Raw genomic sequence first — 17,646 nt, 5'->3', positions numbered from 1 at the left:
TTTAGTGCTTTTCCAAGTATGGGACGATGCAAGAATCTGGGTTCATAAAATTTTCTCCTTAAAATATCTCACTCTCTGAAGGCCTGCTCTGCCAGTTTTCCCAGAGCACAGAGTGCCTCATTCCTGACCTTCGCCCTGAATTCCTTTCGGGTTGTGTTGAAGGTCAGTGACTGCAATGGCTAACGACTCAAGCCTTGCAGAACTGGACAGGCAGCGACACTCTTTAGTTGGTAGAAGACACTCTACCCAGGACAAGTGAGAAGCTCAAAGCGTCCCTTTCAAGTTAAGAGACAAACAGGGCGAGCCCATAGCTTCGCGTTGCCAAAGTAGGGTTAGGGCCCAGGAGGTAGCTCCGGGCTCCTTTTCCCGTCACCAGTGCGAGATTCGGGATGGCCCACCCGCGTAACCTTCCCGCTGGTGCGGAGGGAGAGACCAGAGGAGCCCTCCGCAGACGCTCTCACCTGCTCCGCTCGGGTTCTGCAGAGGCCGCCTCTCGTTGGGTGGCGGAGGTGGGCTGGGAGCCTGGCCGAGCAACACCGCCGCTACAGGAACGCGCAGCTCTGCCGCCGGAATAGGGCGACGGAAGTAAGCGTAGGACTTTCGATTCCCAGCCTTGTGGGCCGCTCTAGCGCGTCTCGTCTCGTTGGTGTTTCCGCCGGCCTGCGCTGCCGGTGGCCGAGCGCCGCAAGGTCTCCCAGGCCTCGCAAAGCCTTCTGGGAGCCTTACTCCACGAGTCCTCAGGTCCAACCCCCGCTCCAGACGGCGGCCCACGCAGGGCTTTGGTGGCCTGCGTGGCCGGAGGTATAGCCGTCGTGGAGCAAAGATTGGAAGGGAAGATGACGTCTAACGCCGTCTCCCGGGAGCTGTGCTGGAGTTTTCTTCTGACTTCCGGCGAGCAAAAGATTTTACCTCCATTATTAAACGGCTGAAGTCACTCATTAACCCCTTCCAAGCCACAATCCTGCCACACAATGTCACAATGTCACAACTCAAACTACTAAAGTGTAAAAAAAAAATTTTAAAGTTCACTTCATTGTCATCATCATAAAAAAGCATTTATTAGATGCCAAATTGCACATCAGACAGTAATCACTGCCCAGTGAGAGCTTGAACTCTAGAGCTAAGACTGATGAGAATACACCAAAAACTGTAAAATCCAAACATTAAACAAACAGCACAAGTGCCTCCAACAAACATATTACTTCTAAGGTATCCAAAGGAACTAGAGATTGCAGCATATTCTCAGGTTTATATAACTGTATATTTATATCATATCCCCACACTCCCTAGATTGTTAATACAAAGAAGGCTGTCAAAAAATAAGACAAAACACCTGTAGTCAGGCCGTGAAAAGATGGATAATGGTCATCCTGATATCAGATCAATAGCTCTATCTACAAAACTAAAACAGATGAATATAAACACTTCTAATGAAGATTATTTAGTTACTTTTTAAACAGATGTCCAAGCAAAAACACTTTCCAACGGAAATCCTATAGGCTTAACAAGTTTAATGAACTTTCAAATAGACTCTTTATTCAGATAAACTATAACCTGCTTAGTACACATATGCAGTAAATTGGCAGATTACTTTGAGCAAAATCTGCAGTATCAGATTGTATGACATGCTGCAGTCATCAGAACAATGCCACTTAATTATATGGAATCACAGGAGTCAAAGACTCAGAACAGCATTTGCTGTGAAATGTCACTTGTTTTTAGTTTTAACTCCCTGAATTACTGGGTTAGTCATTTTCTATGTTAAATGCAGAGATGTGAATAGACTATTACCTACTGCAACAACGCTGTAAACAAAACTATTTTGAGTTCAACTCCTTCAAGAATAACAATTAAATTCCACAGTTTCTTTAATTACAAAATGTAAACTGTTAACATCTGCATGCTATTGGAATAATGCTGTTTCATCAATGATGTATGTTAGAGAACCTGATAGTCCAGCAATCACATTAAGGACTTTAATACACATTTTCATCACTGCATCAACAACAAAACCAAAGAAATTTGTTCAACAATTGAATTCTTCAGTACAAAGTTTTCACTCTGCCCGTGTCAACATCCATGCTGCAAAATGTTGTGAACCAACTGTTCCTAGCAATAACCTCCTGCATTTAGTTTTTCATCCCTATATTAACTTTCATCCAAGTATTCACTGAAAGTAACATGGTAGGCTAATGATGTCTCTAAATTAATGACCATCTGTGGAATCTGTCAGTTAACACTGTAAATAGAAGGTGAAAAATCCATCTGTATAAAACCAGCATGGGTCTCACTGATGAATACTGACCGCTTCCTTCAACTCCTTGGGCTCTTTCACAGTAGCTGACACTCAGGGATTTTTTTTTCCTCCGCATAACAATCATTAACAATATTACACCAAAAAGGCATTTTAATTATACTCATGTATATATTAATGTCTTTGTAAAAGATATTTTTCTAATCTCTTATGGAGGTTTGGCATAATCTTCCAAAATCTAGAAAATAAAAATGTAAAAACTGAAGTTAATTGTGAAGAAAACCTCATCTGGAAAGGTAACTTCCCATGCTGAGTGCAGAACGTCATTTATGGTATGAATTTTCACCTTCCCCTGTACTTTCTTAGGAACAAAGGAAAGGATGACAGCTTCCATGTTTCAGGTCAGCGCCACTCTGTCCACATGCCTTCTAAAATAGTCTTCTCTACTTCTTTCTGCAGCAACTCTGCTACTAGGGACCTCTTTCCCAATTTCATCCCCGACCCTGCAACTCTTCAGTTAACTGAAATATGGGAGCCCCTACTATGTGCCAATGGTACACTGTGCCAGCTGCTCCCACGGAAGGCAGAAGCAGGAAAGCAGGGAGGCAGTACTTTATGATATTTAGCAAAGGTCTTTATATCCCAGAGCTGGCTGATAAGAAACCTAACTGGAGACCATCTTTCTACACAATTCTAAACACCTCAGACAGAGAGACTTGCTGAAGAACCTATAGGAGACCTCGCTTTTTTATTTGAGACCCCAAAGGCCCGGCAGACTGGTGTCCTGTATCCTAAGAGTGGAGACATCGGAAACAATGAGCCAAGTGTGACCTTGACATACAGAGCACAGGGTCTCAACTGTGGATCTGCAAACAAGAAGCAAAAGAAGAAGAAGGAAAAGGGGGAAAGGAGTGGGTGAGCTGGGTTAGGGCTATTGGTTTCCCTTTTCCTCACCAACAGAATCTTCCTGCCTCTAATCACTGTTAAGAACTTACAGCAGTAGCCAGCACCTTTTTGTACATTCAGTTCTCAATCTGCTGTTCAGTAGAAAGACCCTACCTTCCAGGTACTACTTTCCTCCAATTAGTCCTAAAGAGGTATATTATTACTCCTGAGGTTTCCCAGTGATAATTCCATTTTAGTAAATGCCATACTTTTATACCATTTATATAGAATAAGACCATTCTCACATCCCAATCAAAAACTCCTTTAAATGCTGCTTTGCTGATAGGTATACAATTTTGCTTTAAAGAGAAATTCCACATGAATGTAACATTTACAAGATCCCCTGGTTCTTTAACATTAATAACCATTCCATTTAACAATATTTTGCTCCAGTATTTACATGTAACAGCAGTATCTAAAGACCTATATATTTTCAAGTATTTTGATTAAGTTCTAACAATTTTCTATATGTATCTTTCTTTGGATATGAGGAAGAAAAACTTTTTTCTTAAACCAAACTCAACTAAAACCTAAACTAAACTAAAACTACACTCTGTAGAGTTTGCAATCTGATTATAGGGATGGAGTTTGAACCTCAAGTCCTGAACAGTCTTTCAGTTGCTTTGTAACCATATACGTAAGTCAGGCTTGGGATGAAGCACTAAGGGAGTGCTTTGGAATCACTAAGTGTGATTCCAAACACTTGAATCACAAAGGCCAGTGGCATCAGATCTGAGAATGGATACTAACTTCACGGATACTAACAGCCACCTCGACACTAACTAGTCCAACCCATTTGGGAACACTTCACATGGAAGGAAAAAAGCTTCCAAACCCCTCCAGAAATTCATATGTAAAACAATAATCTCATACAAACATTACATTCTGATTGTTACAGCAAAAAAAAAAAAAAAAAGTATAAAATATATATAAAGGTACTTACTTTCCTAGATCCTAGATCTGCAGAACTAGCAAATAAATAAATTTGCCTTCTAAAACTTACTTAAAAATCATGTAAACAAAATTAAAAGAACTCTAGCAATAACCTTCATTTTAGTGAAAACTGAATTTTTTTTTTATAAGTTCTGTATCTTTCTCCGGCTCATACAAATGGAATCTGGATAGTAACTGAGCTACTGAGTTAGAATTCTGGCTTTGTTCAGTAGCTGTGACACTGACTATACTTCCTCGATTATAAAACAGAAATCATGGTGCCTAAATCAAGGTTGTGGTGAAAATTAAATGATATATTACATGGAATGTGTGTAAAGTGCTTAGCACAGTACCTGGCACATAAAGGGTAATTGTGCCCCAGTTTTCAGTATAAATACTGAGAAGCACAAGCATTAATGAAAACTTGCTATATTTACGTGGTGTTTTGCGCATGGATTTGCTGATGGACAATGAGATGTGTTTTCAACCTGAAACTTTTCCCACACATGGTACATTTAAAAGGTTCTCCTGTGTGGTTCTTCTGGTGGCATGCAAGCTTTGAGTCCAAAATAAAACATTCTGCACAGGGTTTGCATTTATGGGGCTTTTCCCCTCTGTGAATGCTTTGATGGGAGATAAGCTCAGAGATACGAAGAAAGGTCAGTGAACACTCAGGACGCTTTAAGGGTTCGAATTTTGAGAATGAAAGCAAATTTTTCCCGCAGTCGCTGCAGTGTTCAGGGTTGTCCTCGTGGCCCCACTCGGGGAGGGCCAAGTGCGAGGGCTGCCCAAAGCATTTCCTGCTCAGACTGCATGGGTGCCGGCTGGCTGACCCGTGCCTTTTCTCAGGCAAAGCCAGATTTGTTTTCTGACCAAAATATTTACCACAGGCTTTTTTGGCAGTGTGGGTTTTCTGATGCTGTGCCAATCCTGGGAGCCACATGAAACCTCTTCCACATATGCCACAGGTGTAGGGTTTCTCCTTTACATGGATATTCATGTGCCGAGACAGATGTGAGTGCTGGCGGAAGCTGCCGCCGCACTCGGCACACTTAAACGGTTTCTCGCCGGTGTGGATTCGCTGGTGTGTTCTCAAGTTGGCTCTGTGATTGAAAATCTTCTCCCAGTCACCACATTTATACTTTTTCTCTCCTGAATGCGTTTTCTGATGCAAAACAGGGTATGAGCTATCACTGAAGCTTTGGTCACATTCAGGACACTTGTATGAATTTTTGGCTTCTTCCCCAGGAAATTCAAGAATTTCAGAAAGTGCTCTGGTTCCTAAACACTGAGATAGTTCTATCAAAGGGGTGTGGTTTTCAATGGTAACTAAAAGGCTTATGAAACTTTTCTTGCAAGCAGGAGTTCTACCTGACATTCTCCTTTCAAGGTTTCCAACTCCATGCTCAGAGGATTTTTCTGGGTAATAGACAAGGGGCACAGCAATGGAGTATTTTTCTAGGGCAAGCTCTTCAAGTCCCATAGATTCTAGCCTTAGCTTCTGATTAATCTCAATCTTGCCTTCTCCTCCTGTTGATAAAAACAAAACAAAGCAAAACATAAACACCCTCAAGTAGTACTGGGGAAAACAAACTAGTTACACAGAGGACCAGGAAGCTGTAGGATGGCTGACAAAACTCAGGCCTGCCCAAAAGCATTAGTTTTTAATATTTTCCCAAATATTCTTTTTTCTTTTTTTTTTTTTTTGGCAGTACGCGGGCCTCTCACTGTTGTGGCCTCTCCCGTTGCGGAGCACAGGCTCTGGATGCACAGGCTCAGCGGCCACGGCTCACGGGCCCAGCCGCTCCGCGGCATGTGGGATCTTCCCGAACCGGGGAACGAACCCATATCCCCTGCATCGGCAGGCGGACTCTCAACCACTGCGCCACCAGGGAAGCCCCCAAATAGTCTTAATTTATAAAGCCAATATATTAATCCAAAAGGGATCTTTCCTTCCAAAGCAACAGCCCTATGACTGCCCCAGCTCACTGCCTGGAAAGGGTTTCTGGGCTGCAGGGCAGTGTGTGGAAATCCAGTCTTCAGTGGTTTTGCTGATTCGAGGAGACCGAGTTCAGGAATGCCAAGGCTGCTAGAATTTGACAGCAAAATACCAGAGAAGAGGCAGATGCCCAGGCAGAGATCTCTGGGCATTTAGATGGGGTCCCCTTAAGACTCTGGCTGCATATTAATCTGTAAATACATCTAAGGAAACTACCCCAGGTCAGGGAAAGAACCACCAGAAAGGAATAGAAAGAGCAATCTCCAGAATTCACATAATAGTTCATGCTCCCACCAGCCAAAATGGAAAGACTCCCTACCACACAGAGCATCAGGCAGTATGCTTAGAAAGACACTGCCTTAGCAGCAGGCCACATCAGCCCTAGATTAAAGACTGCTCTGAACACACCCTAACAAAGCAAAAAGCAAGCCTTGAAAGGATAATATTGATCCCAAGTAACTTACTGATAAATTAGCACCTTACCCCAAAGTCCAAAAATTGTTTTGAAAATACAGCAACAGCCAGCATACAACAACATAAAACTCACAATGTCCAACATCCAATCAAAAATTACAAGGCATGTAAAGAAGCAGAAAAATATGACCCATAACTAGGAGCAAAATCAATCAACAAAAGCAGACTCAGAAATGACACAGATGATAAAACTAGTAGAAAGAATGTTTAAAGAGCTATTATAAATATGCTTCACATGTTCAAGAAGGTAGAGGAAAACAACACGATGAAGACATAAGTAGATAATATAAAATGTGAGTTCTGGGAAAGTTCAAACAGTCAACCCTAGTCAAGGATTTATCCTTGACTAGGATAAAATGACTAATGTTTCTACATTATAGTTCCTCTTAGATGAGAAACGCATACCATCCGCTTAAGATTAAAGCGATTTCCAAATTTAAAAAATTTTTAATTTTTTTAAAAATAAATTTATTTATTTTTATTTATTTTTGGCTGCGTTGGGTCTTTGCTGCTGCGCACGGGCTTTCTCTAGTTGCAAGAGCGGGGGCTGCTTTTCATTGTGGTGCGGGCTTCTCATTTTTGTGGCTTCTCTTCGTTGCGGAGCACGGGCTCTAGGCATGCGGGCTTCAGTAGTTGTGGCTCGTGGGCTCTAGAGCACAAGCTCAGTAGTTGTGGCACACAGGCTTAGTTGCTCCGTGGCATGCGGGATATTCCCAGACCAGGGCTCAAACCCATGTCCCCTGCTTTGGCAGGTGGATTCTTAACCACTGCATCACCAGGGAAATCCCTAAATTTTTTTTGCCCTGCTGCATGGCTTGCATGGGATCTTAGTTCCCTGTCCGGGGCTCCTGGCAGTGAAAGCACCGAGCCCTAACCACTGGACCGTCAGGGACTTTCCAATTTTTGCCTTTTAAGAATCAACTCACCCTTTGAAAATTGCACTCTCATGCAAGTTCTTGTCATGTCCACATAAATCACTCAGGGATAGGTCCCACTCCCCCATACCAACATGCGGATGAGATATGCAATCCTAATCCTAGAAATGACCAAAGTTCAAAACAACTATTGTTACCCATCAATGCCATATCCTCCAAACACTCCATGGCGTGTCTCTGCTGCGGGACCTCTGGACAGGGTGCTGACTCACACATTCCTCTTGAGAAAAATATACAGCCAGGTCCTCAAACAGCACTGGCCCCTGAAACAACACGAGAGCCCATCTCAGGACAAGAAGCTGGAAAGCTACCCCCTTACTCAGTCTGGGAAGGCTGAGAAGAGCTAGAAACATCAGAGGCAAGGGAGAAAAGGGCTTGGTGGAAAAGGTCCCTGAGTGCTGGTGAGGGGGTATGAATGGGTTCTGAGGGCTGGAGGTGGGGATTAGGAAGGAGAGAGTAAAAATGCACCACTGGAGATAGTGGTATAAGGACCAAAACGGTAAACTGGGAGAAGTTCTAGAAGAGCCTATTAGAAGAGAAAAGATGAGGGAACAACTCTCAGGGAACCATTAAGGAAACCATTACGTAGGGATGCTCTAAGGGAAAGGAGAAGACTGAGCAGCCCGGGAAGAATCATGACAGGACAGGAGGTCCAGTGTTCTCCCAACATCCTTCCCTTTGCTGGTCCCTCTCCTTCTTCTTGGTCACACTCATGGCTAAGCTCACTGCATCACATTCAGGCCTATTCCTCCTTCCCTAAGTTTACCAAACGTATAAATCAATAGAGCTCTGGTGTGATTAAGAATCACCTGGGGTTTCTGTTTGTTTCTGTTTATTCAACAGGTGTGGAATGAAGCTTAGAATTCTTTAAGTTTGAGCAGCATTCCAGAAAGACACTTTGAGGTACCCTGTAATAGCCTTCTCCAATGGGCCCTGCTCCCAGTTGGTGGTTCTAAAAGGAAGGCTCTCATAAGCCATTTTTCCTATATGCCTGGTAGAAACAAAGACAGCTTGGTGAAAGGGCTCTCTGGGGATCAGGACCCCTCGCATCACGGGCATGCCTCACCCTCCTCCAAAAGAGGCCAGGCAGAGGCCAGAAAGGAGCGACCGGAACTTGGACCGAGAGAAGGGACCCGGTCTCACCTGGGCCCCGGATGTAGAGAGTGTGGATGCCATGTTGAGGAGTGGTAGTGTTTTCAAGTCGCCACAGGGACTTCGCAACAGATCTTGGAAGGGAGAAAATAGTACTTGGAGGGGCCAATTCGGCTGCCAAGCTCCTACACGCACCCCCTCGCATCCCCACACCCTTTAAGACCTGAGCCTATGACTCCTCTCCCCGGCCCAGCCTCGTAAAGGCCGACTCCCGGGCCGGCCGGGCCCCACTTATGGCTCCGAGACTAAAGATCTCAGGAAGCCTCCCGCTAACCAGGCTACAGCAACAGAAAGCGACGCCCAGCCGAGACTCGAGACCGAGAGACGCCGCCACCGTTAGGCTCCCACGCTCCCACGCTCCCCTACGCTGGACCTGCCGGGAAAGCCGCCGGATGCGGCCGGCCCCCATGTTTCTACGCAGCTCTGCCTCTGATTGGCTAGCGTGACCTAGGAGGGGGCAGGCCCTTTTAAGTGTTGACCAATCGGGCGCCTTAACGGAGAACCTCCCTCCCCCGGCTCACCCGGCATTCTGGGAGATGTAGTTTTCCCTAAGTTTTTTCCAGGCATTTCTGGGTCTCCCCCGTGAGCTTCGTGCCCACAGATCTGGTGAAGTGGAGCGTTAGGGAGACCACGGAGGGACGTAATGTTTCAGGGAAGAAGGAAAGCAAGTAGACGGAGAGAATCCGGAACCTGAAGAGTATCGGTACTGAAATGTGGGTTCGGCCAGCAGTACCCTGTGGGTCCGAAACTTTGGTCCGGCCGAGGTGAGATGCCTGAGTGGCTAGGAATGCGGGTCCTAGTCTTAGCCTGAGTAGTCCGCTGGGTCTTGGGCGGACTGCGGGGCCATGGAATGTAAAGGGGTGTCTTCTGGGTGGACAAAGTTCAGGTCGGCGCAGGCCGGTTGCTCCAACGCAATGTATTCTAGGGGCATTGTGACCGGCGACTGCAGCCCAACCTAGCCATGTCAGGCTTGGAGCCACAGCGGACTTCAAGCGGTAGTAGAGCCATCGGATTGCTTCGCGGGACGTTGTAGGCTTCTTAATACCTCCCATTCGACCTGCCCCATTGCCACATATTTTCCACTTTACTGGCATTGTGTGCCGTGGTGTAGGGATTTGGAATTAGAAAATTGAGCTGCTTCCGCAGCTTTGCCACTAATTGCTTGTGTCATTTTGGCCTATATACAACTTTGCTTTCCTCAGCTGCAAAGAACTCAGAAGCCTCTCCTCAGAGGGTAGTTTCAAAGAAATTGTCAGTTTACAAAAGTGTCTGAAAAAACAAGGGTGATATTTACCTTAATAGAAAATTCTGAATATGTCTCAATATATTTTCTTATTCTTGTGCCAGGCATGTTCCTGTACCTAAAAGGTCACTCAAGGAGTGGTTGCATATTAATTGAAACAATATTATCAGAGTTGACAAAATAAGTAACGGGATTTGGTGGAATATTAGATAGGATAGTTTCAGCTGCAAGTAACAGAAAACCCAACAAAATGTTCAAAGGTAGGGCAGTTATAGGTTGATTAATTCAGTGGCATAATGACACCATCATGGTCCCAATACTTCCATATTTCTCCTCTGCCATCCTTAGCATGTTGGGGAAGATGGCAATGGAATCCACGTAATACATGCAGACAAGCATTGTGTCATGTACCAAACCTAAACCAATCATTATCAAGGGTAAAAAGACTAGCTACTGTATTGGTTTTCACCCATCATGGTTCACCTCCAGGGGACCCAGTCTCTCCTGACCATCTGCCTGCACAAAATCAGGGCTCTGTTGGAAAATAAAAAGAAGAACGAAGAATAGACAGGTTAACTAACAGTATCCGCCACAAGTGACATCTTGACAGGTAGAGCTAGGCCTTGTGGGGATGGGTCACAAAAGAGGTATCTGGGGGTCCCAGGAGGAAGGAAAAAGGTGCTGAAAGGACAGGTGGAAGAATGATAAAGACAAACTTTCCTACAGGCTAGACCAACCCAAAATGTAAATGTTGAAGAAGAGCTAATGGCCTGGTACATGTTCACCATGTAATCACAGTGCTGTTCAAGTAGTCCTCTTTCCCCTCTTCCTTTGTACTTAATTTTATGGTATTCTTACATCAGAGATATCTCATTTGGGGCTCAGATCCTCCTGATTTTGATCTGTGGCCCTTTCACCAAGAACAAGTGGCTCTAATGGCCCTTTACTTTGAATCCTGTTCTCATTATTACAAAGAGATAAACCCAGTTTCCAATGACTAGAAGTTAAGCCTGTGGTATTAACTTACTGGGTAACTGGAGAGTTATCTTTGAAACAGGAGAGGAAACAAAATCTTCCCTAGGCCTTCTGACTACCAAAACTAAACAAGTAGATCAAGAAAGAAGAAGCTTCGGACTTCCTTGGTGGCGCAGTGGTTGAGAATCTGCCTGCTAATGCAGGGGACACAGGTTCGGGACACAGGTTCGAGCCCTGGTCTGGGAGGATCCCACATGCCGCGGAGCAACTAGGCCCGTGAGCCACAACTACTGAGCCTGCATCTCTGGAGCCTGTGCTCCGCAACAAGAGAGGCCGCGATAGTGAGAGGCCCGCACAACACGAGGAAGAGTGGCGCCCGCTTGCCACAACTAGAGAAAGCCCTCGCACAGAAACGAAGACCCAACACAGCAAAAATAAATAAATAAATTACTAAACTCCTACCCCCAACATCTAAAAAAAAAAAGAAGAAGAAGAAGCTTGAAAGCTTGATCTTGCTTAAAGGAAAGAGATGAGATACAAAGTCTATGATAGACCGAGATTGAAAGAATAAGACTGAATTATATACCTCACTTGATTTTTTATTTATTTATTTTTCTAACTTGATTTTTTAAAAATCAGAGGTGCTTGACCATATATCCATTAGAAGTTCAAGTGACAGATTTTAATCATCCAAACTTAAAAATTCTTCTGCCACAACCCTTTGACAAGATTCTTCATTTCAGCCCCTAACATACCAATAATAATAATAATTTGTATGTATTAAAATTCTTTCCATAGCCAAATATCTGCTTTCTCTCTGAAGATCACATCATCTTTTTTAAAATTAAAAGTAACTTTTTATTATTACAAAACAGTATATGTACATTTTAGAAAGTTAGAAAATACAGATAAAAAAATAGAAAATAAATGCACCACATTCTTATCACCCAGACATTATCACTATTTATTGTTAAGTATATATTTTTTCCTTGGTAATTTTAAACATGACTTCCAGAATGAATTACTCACTACGTTTGGTGTTATTTTGGCCATGCTGCGCAGCTTGCGGGATCTTGGTTCCCAGACCAGGGGTCAGACCTGGTCCCCAGCAGTGAAAGTGCTGAGTCCTAACCACTGGGCCGCCAGGGAATTCCCAGGTTTGGTGTTTTTAACATTCCCAGATGGTACTGCTTTTTAGGGTTTATTACTTAAAAATAAGTATGTCTGTTGTTCTTATAGCAGGAGTCCCCAACCCCCAGGCCGTGGACTGGTACCGGTCTGTGGCCTGTTAGGAACTGGGCCTCACAGTAGGAGGTGAGCAGGGCGCGAGCGAGCGAAGCTTCATCTGCCGCTCCACATTGCTCCCCATCGCTGGCATTATCGCCTGAACCATTCCCCAACACCGCCCCCCCCCAACCGCTGTTCATGGAAAAATTGTCTTCCATGAAACCGGTGTCTGAGCCCAGAAAGGTTGGGGACCACTGCTTAGAGCCTTTAGTGTATCCTTCATGAGATTTTACTACCAATGGGAAGTTGACAAGGTCTTCTTACAGTGCACCAAAGGAGTCTAGACAAGCAAGAATAATCTTTTTTCCCGACTTCAGCAAGAGGCTTTTCTCATAAGTATCCAAAATGCCTGACAGCAGTTAGAAAGCTGAGTTCACTAGTTTGTCTCTAATTGGGGAATGATGGCTGTAGGTCATGCCTGCAGGTTTTACTTTAACCAAGAATAAGAGGCTCTCATGATTTGAAGCTAGGATCACCTCTAGCTGGGCAGGAGTTCCTTCATCAGAAAGAAGTCAGGACTCTAAAATGTACCCCCGGTACGTTAATCCCATTACCAGAAAGTGGCTTTGCTCCATATCAACTCTAGCAGGATTCTTTTTCAGTCACTGAGGCCAGAGACGCTTCCAAAGAAAGATTCTAGATCTACTGATACTGATTAATTCTTGCAAATAGAAGCTGCAACCAGAGATTCCTGGAGGGTAATGAGATCTACAGAGAATGCAGGTTAAACACAGTGAGGACGGAGAAGAAACGATGGGTTGGATAGTAGGTTAGAGGACTATGTGCTCAGATAATTCATTTTCCCCGAAAAGACCCATCAGATTGAGAATTCTGAGATCAGACTTGTCTGAGACACTTGGCCTGAGAGTTACAGACATGGCGTGGCCAGGAGCAAAGTGATGGCCTACCTCTTTCTCCCCTGCAGCATAAGAATGGCTGTACCTGGAAGGACGGGGGACTGAGCCAGCCGGAGTGCAGAGAAGAGTTCCAGGGAGTGAGTCAAAGCCTGCTGTGTCCTACGCAAAAACTAAAAGAATACAGCAACACTAAACCTGCCCTAAAAGAAATAATTGAAAAGTCTTCCTTAAATAGAAAAGAGGTAAGGATCTATAGGAATGGGAAAATCACAATAGGAAAGGCAAATGTATAAAAGGACTGAAGATCACTTAAACAATCCAGTGCATAGATTTAAAAAACAATCAAAAAAGTTTTGTAAAAGTGATTATAACTACAATTAACAGCAAAAGGATAAACGATGTAAAAGCCTGCTCTGCCTTGCTGTGGATGATGCCCTCATAGTCAGAGGGAACCTACTGAAATGAAACCCATCTTGCTAGTCAACATTTAAAAAATTATTAATACTGAATGATAGAGGGGGTTTAGTGAGACAAAAGCTTTTACTTTGCTGGTTGGTGGGTAAGCAAGTATACTCAGTATACTCTTGTAAAGTAATTTGCCCCTATTGTATGCATTGTGCGGTTGAAAACTATTCATACCATTTGACTCTGTAAATTTAATTCTAAAAATCTATGTTTTAACTGGGCATCTGATTTCATTAACTATACTAAGAAATTCAAAATAACATTGGCTTAAACAAATAGAAATATATTTTTCTCCCACATACAATCCAAGCTGGTCTGATAACTATGCTCTGGAAAGTTGCTGGGGACCCAGGCTTCTTCTGCTTTGTGCTCCACTATCTTAGAGTGCTTCGTATCCTAAGCATGACTCTCACCCAGTATGGCTCAGTACCACACCTGCATTGCAGCCAACAGGAAGGAGAAAGGGAGGGCATGTCCCTTCCTTTTCAGGGTGGAACTTGGGAGGTTGCACGTATCACTTCTGTTCACATTCCATTAGCTAGATCTTAGTCACGTGGTCACATAACCACATCTAGCTCAAGGGAGGCTAGGAAGCATAGTATCACTCTGGTAGCCCACACCCAGCTAAAAAGCACAAGTTCTGTTACAATGAGAAAGAAGGAGGAGGTAGACACTGGGGACAGCTGGCAATAATTGCCATGTTATCCTAAGGAAATATGTTGAATATGGAAAAAGATGAATGGAAATGGATGGGAAAACATGAAGTTCATTGCAGAATTATTTACAGTAGAGAAAAATTGGAGAAAAATGACCTAATTTCTAAGTATTTTTCCTCTCAGGAGGAAAGATTGCAGCCAATTAAGATTATATATATAAGGAGTTTTTGATAACATGTGGAAATGCTTCCAATATGTTTTTTTTCTTTATAAATTTGTTTATTTATTTATCTTTGGCTGCTTTGGTTATTCGTTGCTGAGCATAGCTTTCTCTAGTTGTGGCGAGTGGGGGCTACTCTTCGTTGCGGTGCGTGGGCTTCTCATTGTGGTGGCTTCTCTTGTTGCAGACCACGGGCTCTAGGTGCACGGGCTTCAGTAGTTGTGGCTCGTGGGCTCTAGAGCACAGGCTCAGTAGTTGTGGCGCACCGGCTTAGTTGCTCCATGGCATGTGGGATCTTCCCAGACCAGGGCTCGAACCCGTGTACCCTGCATTGGCAGACAGATTCTTTTTTTTTTTTTTGCAGTATGCGGGCCTCTCACTGTTTGTGGCCTCTCCCGTTAAGGAGCACAGGCTCCGAACGCGCAGGCTCAGCAGCCATGGCTCATGGGCCCAGCTGCTCTGCAGCATGTGGGATCTCCCTGGACCGGGGCACGAACCCGTGTCTCCTGCATCGGCAGGCGGACTCTCAACCACTGCGCCACCAGGGAAGCCCGGCAGACGGATTCTTAACGACTGCACTACCAGGGAAGACCCCAATATAAGTTTTTAAATGGGATACCAAGTTGTACATAAAGTGCCATCATAATTACTGAAAATAGACTGAAAAGAGCAATAAGGAAACAGTAATGTTAAGTGATTATCTTTGGATGATGAGCAAAGGGTAATTTTTTCTTTTTTATACTTTTTTCTATATTTTTCTTATTTGTTACGGTGAGTATGTATTTCTTCCATAATTAGCAGATTATTTAAGCCAGGGCTCTGGAGTCAGATTGCCTGGGTTGAAATTGCTCCTAACAGTTTAACAGCTATAACGTCTTGGGTTAATTATTTAACCTCTCTAAGCCTTAGTTTCCATATCTGCAAAATAGGAGTAATGATTGTAACTGCCTCAGGTGATAATTGGGAAGATTACATGAAAATAGGTTGCATAACACTTGCCATAAAAGAACTGCTCAAAAAGTATAAGCTTTATAATTGAAAAGGTTTCTAAATAAAACGGTTGTGTATTGGCGCTTTAGCAATCAGATACATCAATGTAATCCACAGATAGCTTCCTGTAATGAGGCGTTTCCCAAGAACTTGAAAGAGGGGAATAAGGCTGAATTTTGAGAATTAAACAGGGAAAATGAAGATAAAATCATGTTTCTGCAGAAATAAGAAGTAACCTTGGGACGTCCCTGGTGGTCCAGTGGTTAAGACTCTGCAATCCCAATGAGGGGGGCCCCAGTTCGATCCCTGGTCGGAGAATTAAGATACCACATCCTGCAACTAAGCCTGCGTGCCGCAACTACAGAAACCCGTGCAATGCAACTAGGGAAGCCTGTATGCTGCAACGAAGAGCCTGTGCAGCCAAAATAAAATAAATAAATAAATAAAAAATAACCTTAAGGAAAGCCTGGGAAGTTAAGGCGTGATTTATGGATCTGAAAAGTAATGTGTTCACAGAGCGGCCTAGTCTGAATGGAGCCAAGAGAAAGAAGAGTCAGCAAGAGTCTGGCAGCCCTCCTGGCAGTGCTCAGACACAAGGAACATGGACTTGAGGGGCAAGCATTCCTGACCTTTGAGAAAGGCCTGAGTAAAAGATCTCCCTTAAGGCTCTCTTTTCTTTCCTCTTTGTACGCTGCTCACCAAGAACATTCTGGTTAGCAGTCTAGTTTCCCAGGAACACTAAGAGAGGAGGAGGTGTCTGGAGCAGGGTTAAGAGCATTCCAGTGACTCTTGACTATAAACAAGTAAACCAGAATTTGGTTTCAGCCTCAGTCTTTTGTGAGCCTGACTGGTAAGCCCAGTCTCAGGGTACACTGACAATAAAAATGGAGAATCAGACCTTCCCAATATACTGGCCTGACCCTCTGAGTCCAGGCTAAGTGGCCACCTCTGTCTTGGTTTTAATTGCAGCAATCAGTATCATTGTTGGTGATTCAGCTTATACACTTGCATCATTTTACACCCAAAGGGAATTTTTTTGGAAGCAAAATTTTTATTTTGCCTTGTAAAACTATTTTATTTTTTATTTTTTGAAATTAGTTTGTATTGGGGTATAGTTGGTTTACAATGTTGTGTTAGATTCTGCTGTACAGCAAAATGAATCAGTTATACATATATCTGCTCTTTTTTAGATTCTGTTCCTAATATAGGTCATTACAGAGTACTGAGTAGACTTCCCTGTGCTATACAGTAGGTTCTTATTACTTATCTATTTTATATATAGTAGTGTATATATGTCAATCCCAATCTCCCAATTTATCCCTCCCCCCGGAAGCAAAATGTTTGGTTCCTAGTTGTACTGGCTTTGATTCATGCAAATTTTTTCATTGTTTATTTTACAATACAAATATGTTATAGCCTTTGCTTCTTTACGCTTAAGTATATCTAGAGAGATTTTTTTTTATATTTGCCCATGTAAATCTACTTTGTGTATTTTTTTCTTTTCCATTATGGTTTATTACAGACTATTGCATATATTTTCCTCTGGTATACAGTATAGGACCCTGTTGTTTATTTTATATATAGTAGTTTATATCTGCTAATCCCAAACTCCTAATTTATCCCTCCCCGACCCCTTTCCTCTTGGGTAATATATGCCCAGTAGTGGGATTGCTGGATCATATGGCAACTCTATTTTTAGTTTTTTAGTTTTTAGTTTTTTGTTTTTTGGTACGCGGGCCTCTCACTGCTGTGGCCTCCCCCGCTGCAGAACACAGGCTCCGGATGCGCAGGCTCAGCGGCCATGGCTCACGGGCCTAGCTGCTGCGCGGCACGTGGGATCCTCCCGGACCGGGGCACGAACCCGCGTCCCCTGCATCGGCAGGCGGACTCCCAACCACTGCACCACCAGGGAAGCCCTATTTTTAGTTTTTTAAGGAAGCTCTGTACTGTTTTCCATAGTGGCTGCACCAATTTACCTTCCCACCAACAGTGTAGGAGGGTTCCCTTTTCTCCACACACTCTCCAGCATTTGTTATTTGTAGAGTTTTTAATGATGGCCATTCTGATTGGTGTGAGGTGGTACCTCATTGTAGTTTTGATCTGTATTTCTCTCTCTCTCTCTCTCTCTCTTTCTTTTTTTCGGCCGTGCTGCCCTTGTGGGATCTTAGTTCCCTGACCAGGGATTGAACCTGGGCCTCGGCAGTGAAAGCGCCAAGTCCTAACTACTGGACTGCCAGGGAATTCCCTTGCATTTCTCTAGT

At 43.7% G+C, this 17,646-nt stretch overlaps 2 protein-coding genes across 3 annotated transcripts in view; one reads left to right on the top strand and one right to left on the bottom strand.

Moving 5' to 3' along the window:
* Positions 1-1,033: 1,033 nt before the first annotated feature.
* ZNF597 (zinc finger protein 597) lies at positions 1,034-9,108 on the bottom strand. The gene is given in 4 exon segments (XM_067706856.1): positions 1,034-5,662; positions 7,678-7,713; positions 7,716-7,803; positions 8,684-9,108. Coding segments are annotated over 4 exon segments (1,254 nt in total). The 5' UTR covers positions 8,717-9,108; the 3' UTR covers positions 1,034-4,565.
* A 158-nt stretch (positions 9,109-9,266) lies between these two features.
* Positions 9,267-17,646, top strand: part of NAA60 (N-alpha-acetyltransferase 60, NatF catalytic subunit) — a 38,636-nt gene continuing 30,256 nt past the window's right edge. Inside the window, exons 1-2 of one of the 2 annotated variants that reach the window (XM_067706831.1) lie at positions 9,267-9,456; positions 13,123-13,296. The gene's annotated coding sequence lies outside the window, so the exon portion shown is untranslated. The remainder of the gene's footprint in view (positions 9,457-13,122; positions 13,297-17,646) is intronic. The other variant, XM_067706833.1, reaches the window with a different exon arrangement.

This window comes from Pseudorca crassidens, chromosome 15 (assembly GCF_039906515.1).
Source record: "Pseudorca crassidens isolate mPseCra1 chromosome 15, mPseCra1.hap1, whole genome shotgun sequence".
NCBI classification, from domain to species: domain Eukaryota; kingdom Metazoa; phylum Chordata; class Mammalia; order Artiodactyla; family Delphinidae; genus Pseudorca; species Pseudorca crassidens.
The sequence above is the reverse complement of the archived record's forward strand: the minus strand, read 5'-3'. Positions and strand labels throughout refer to the sequence as shown.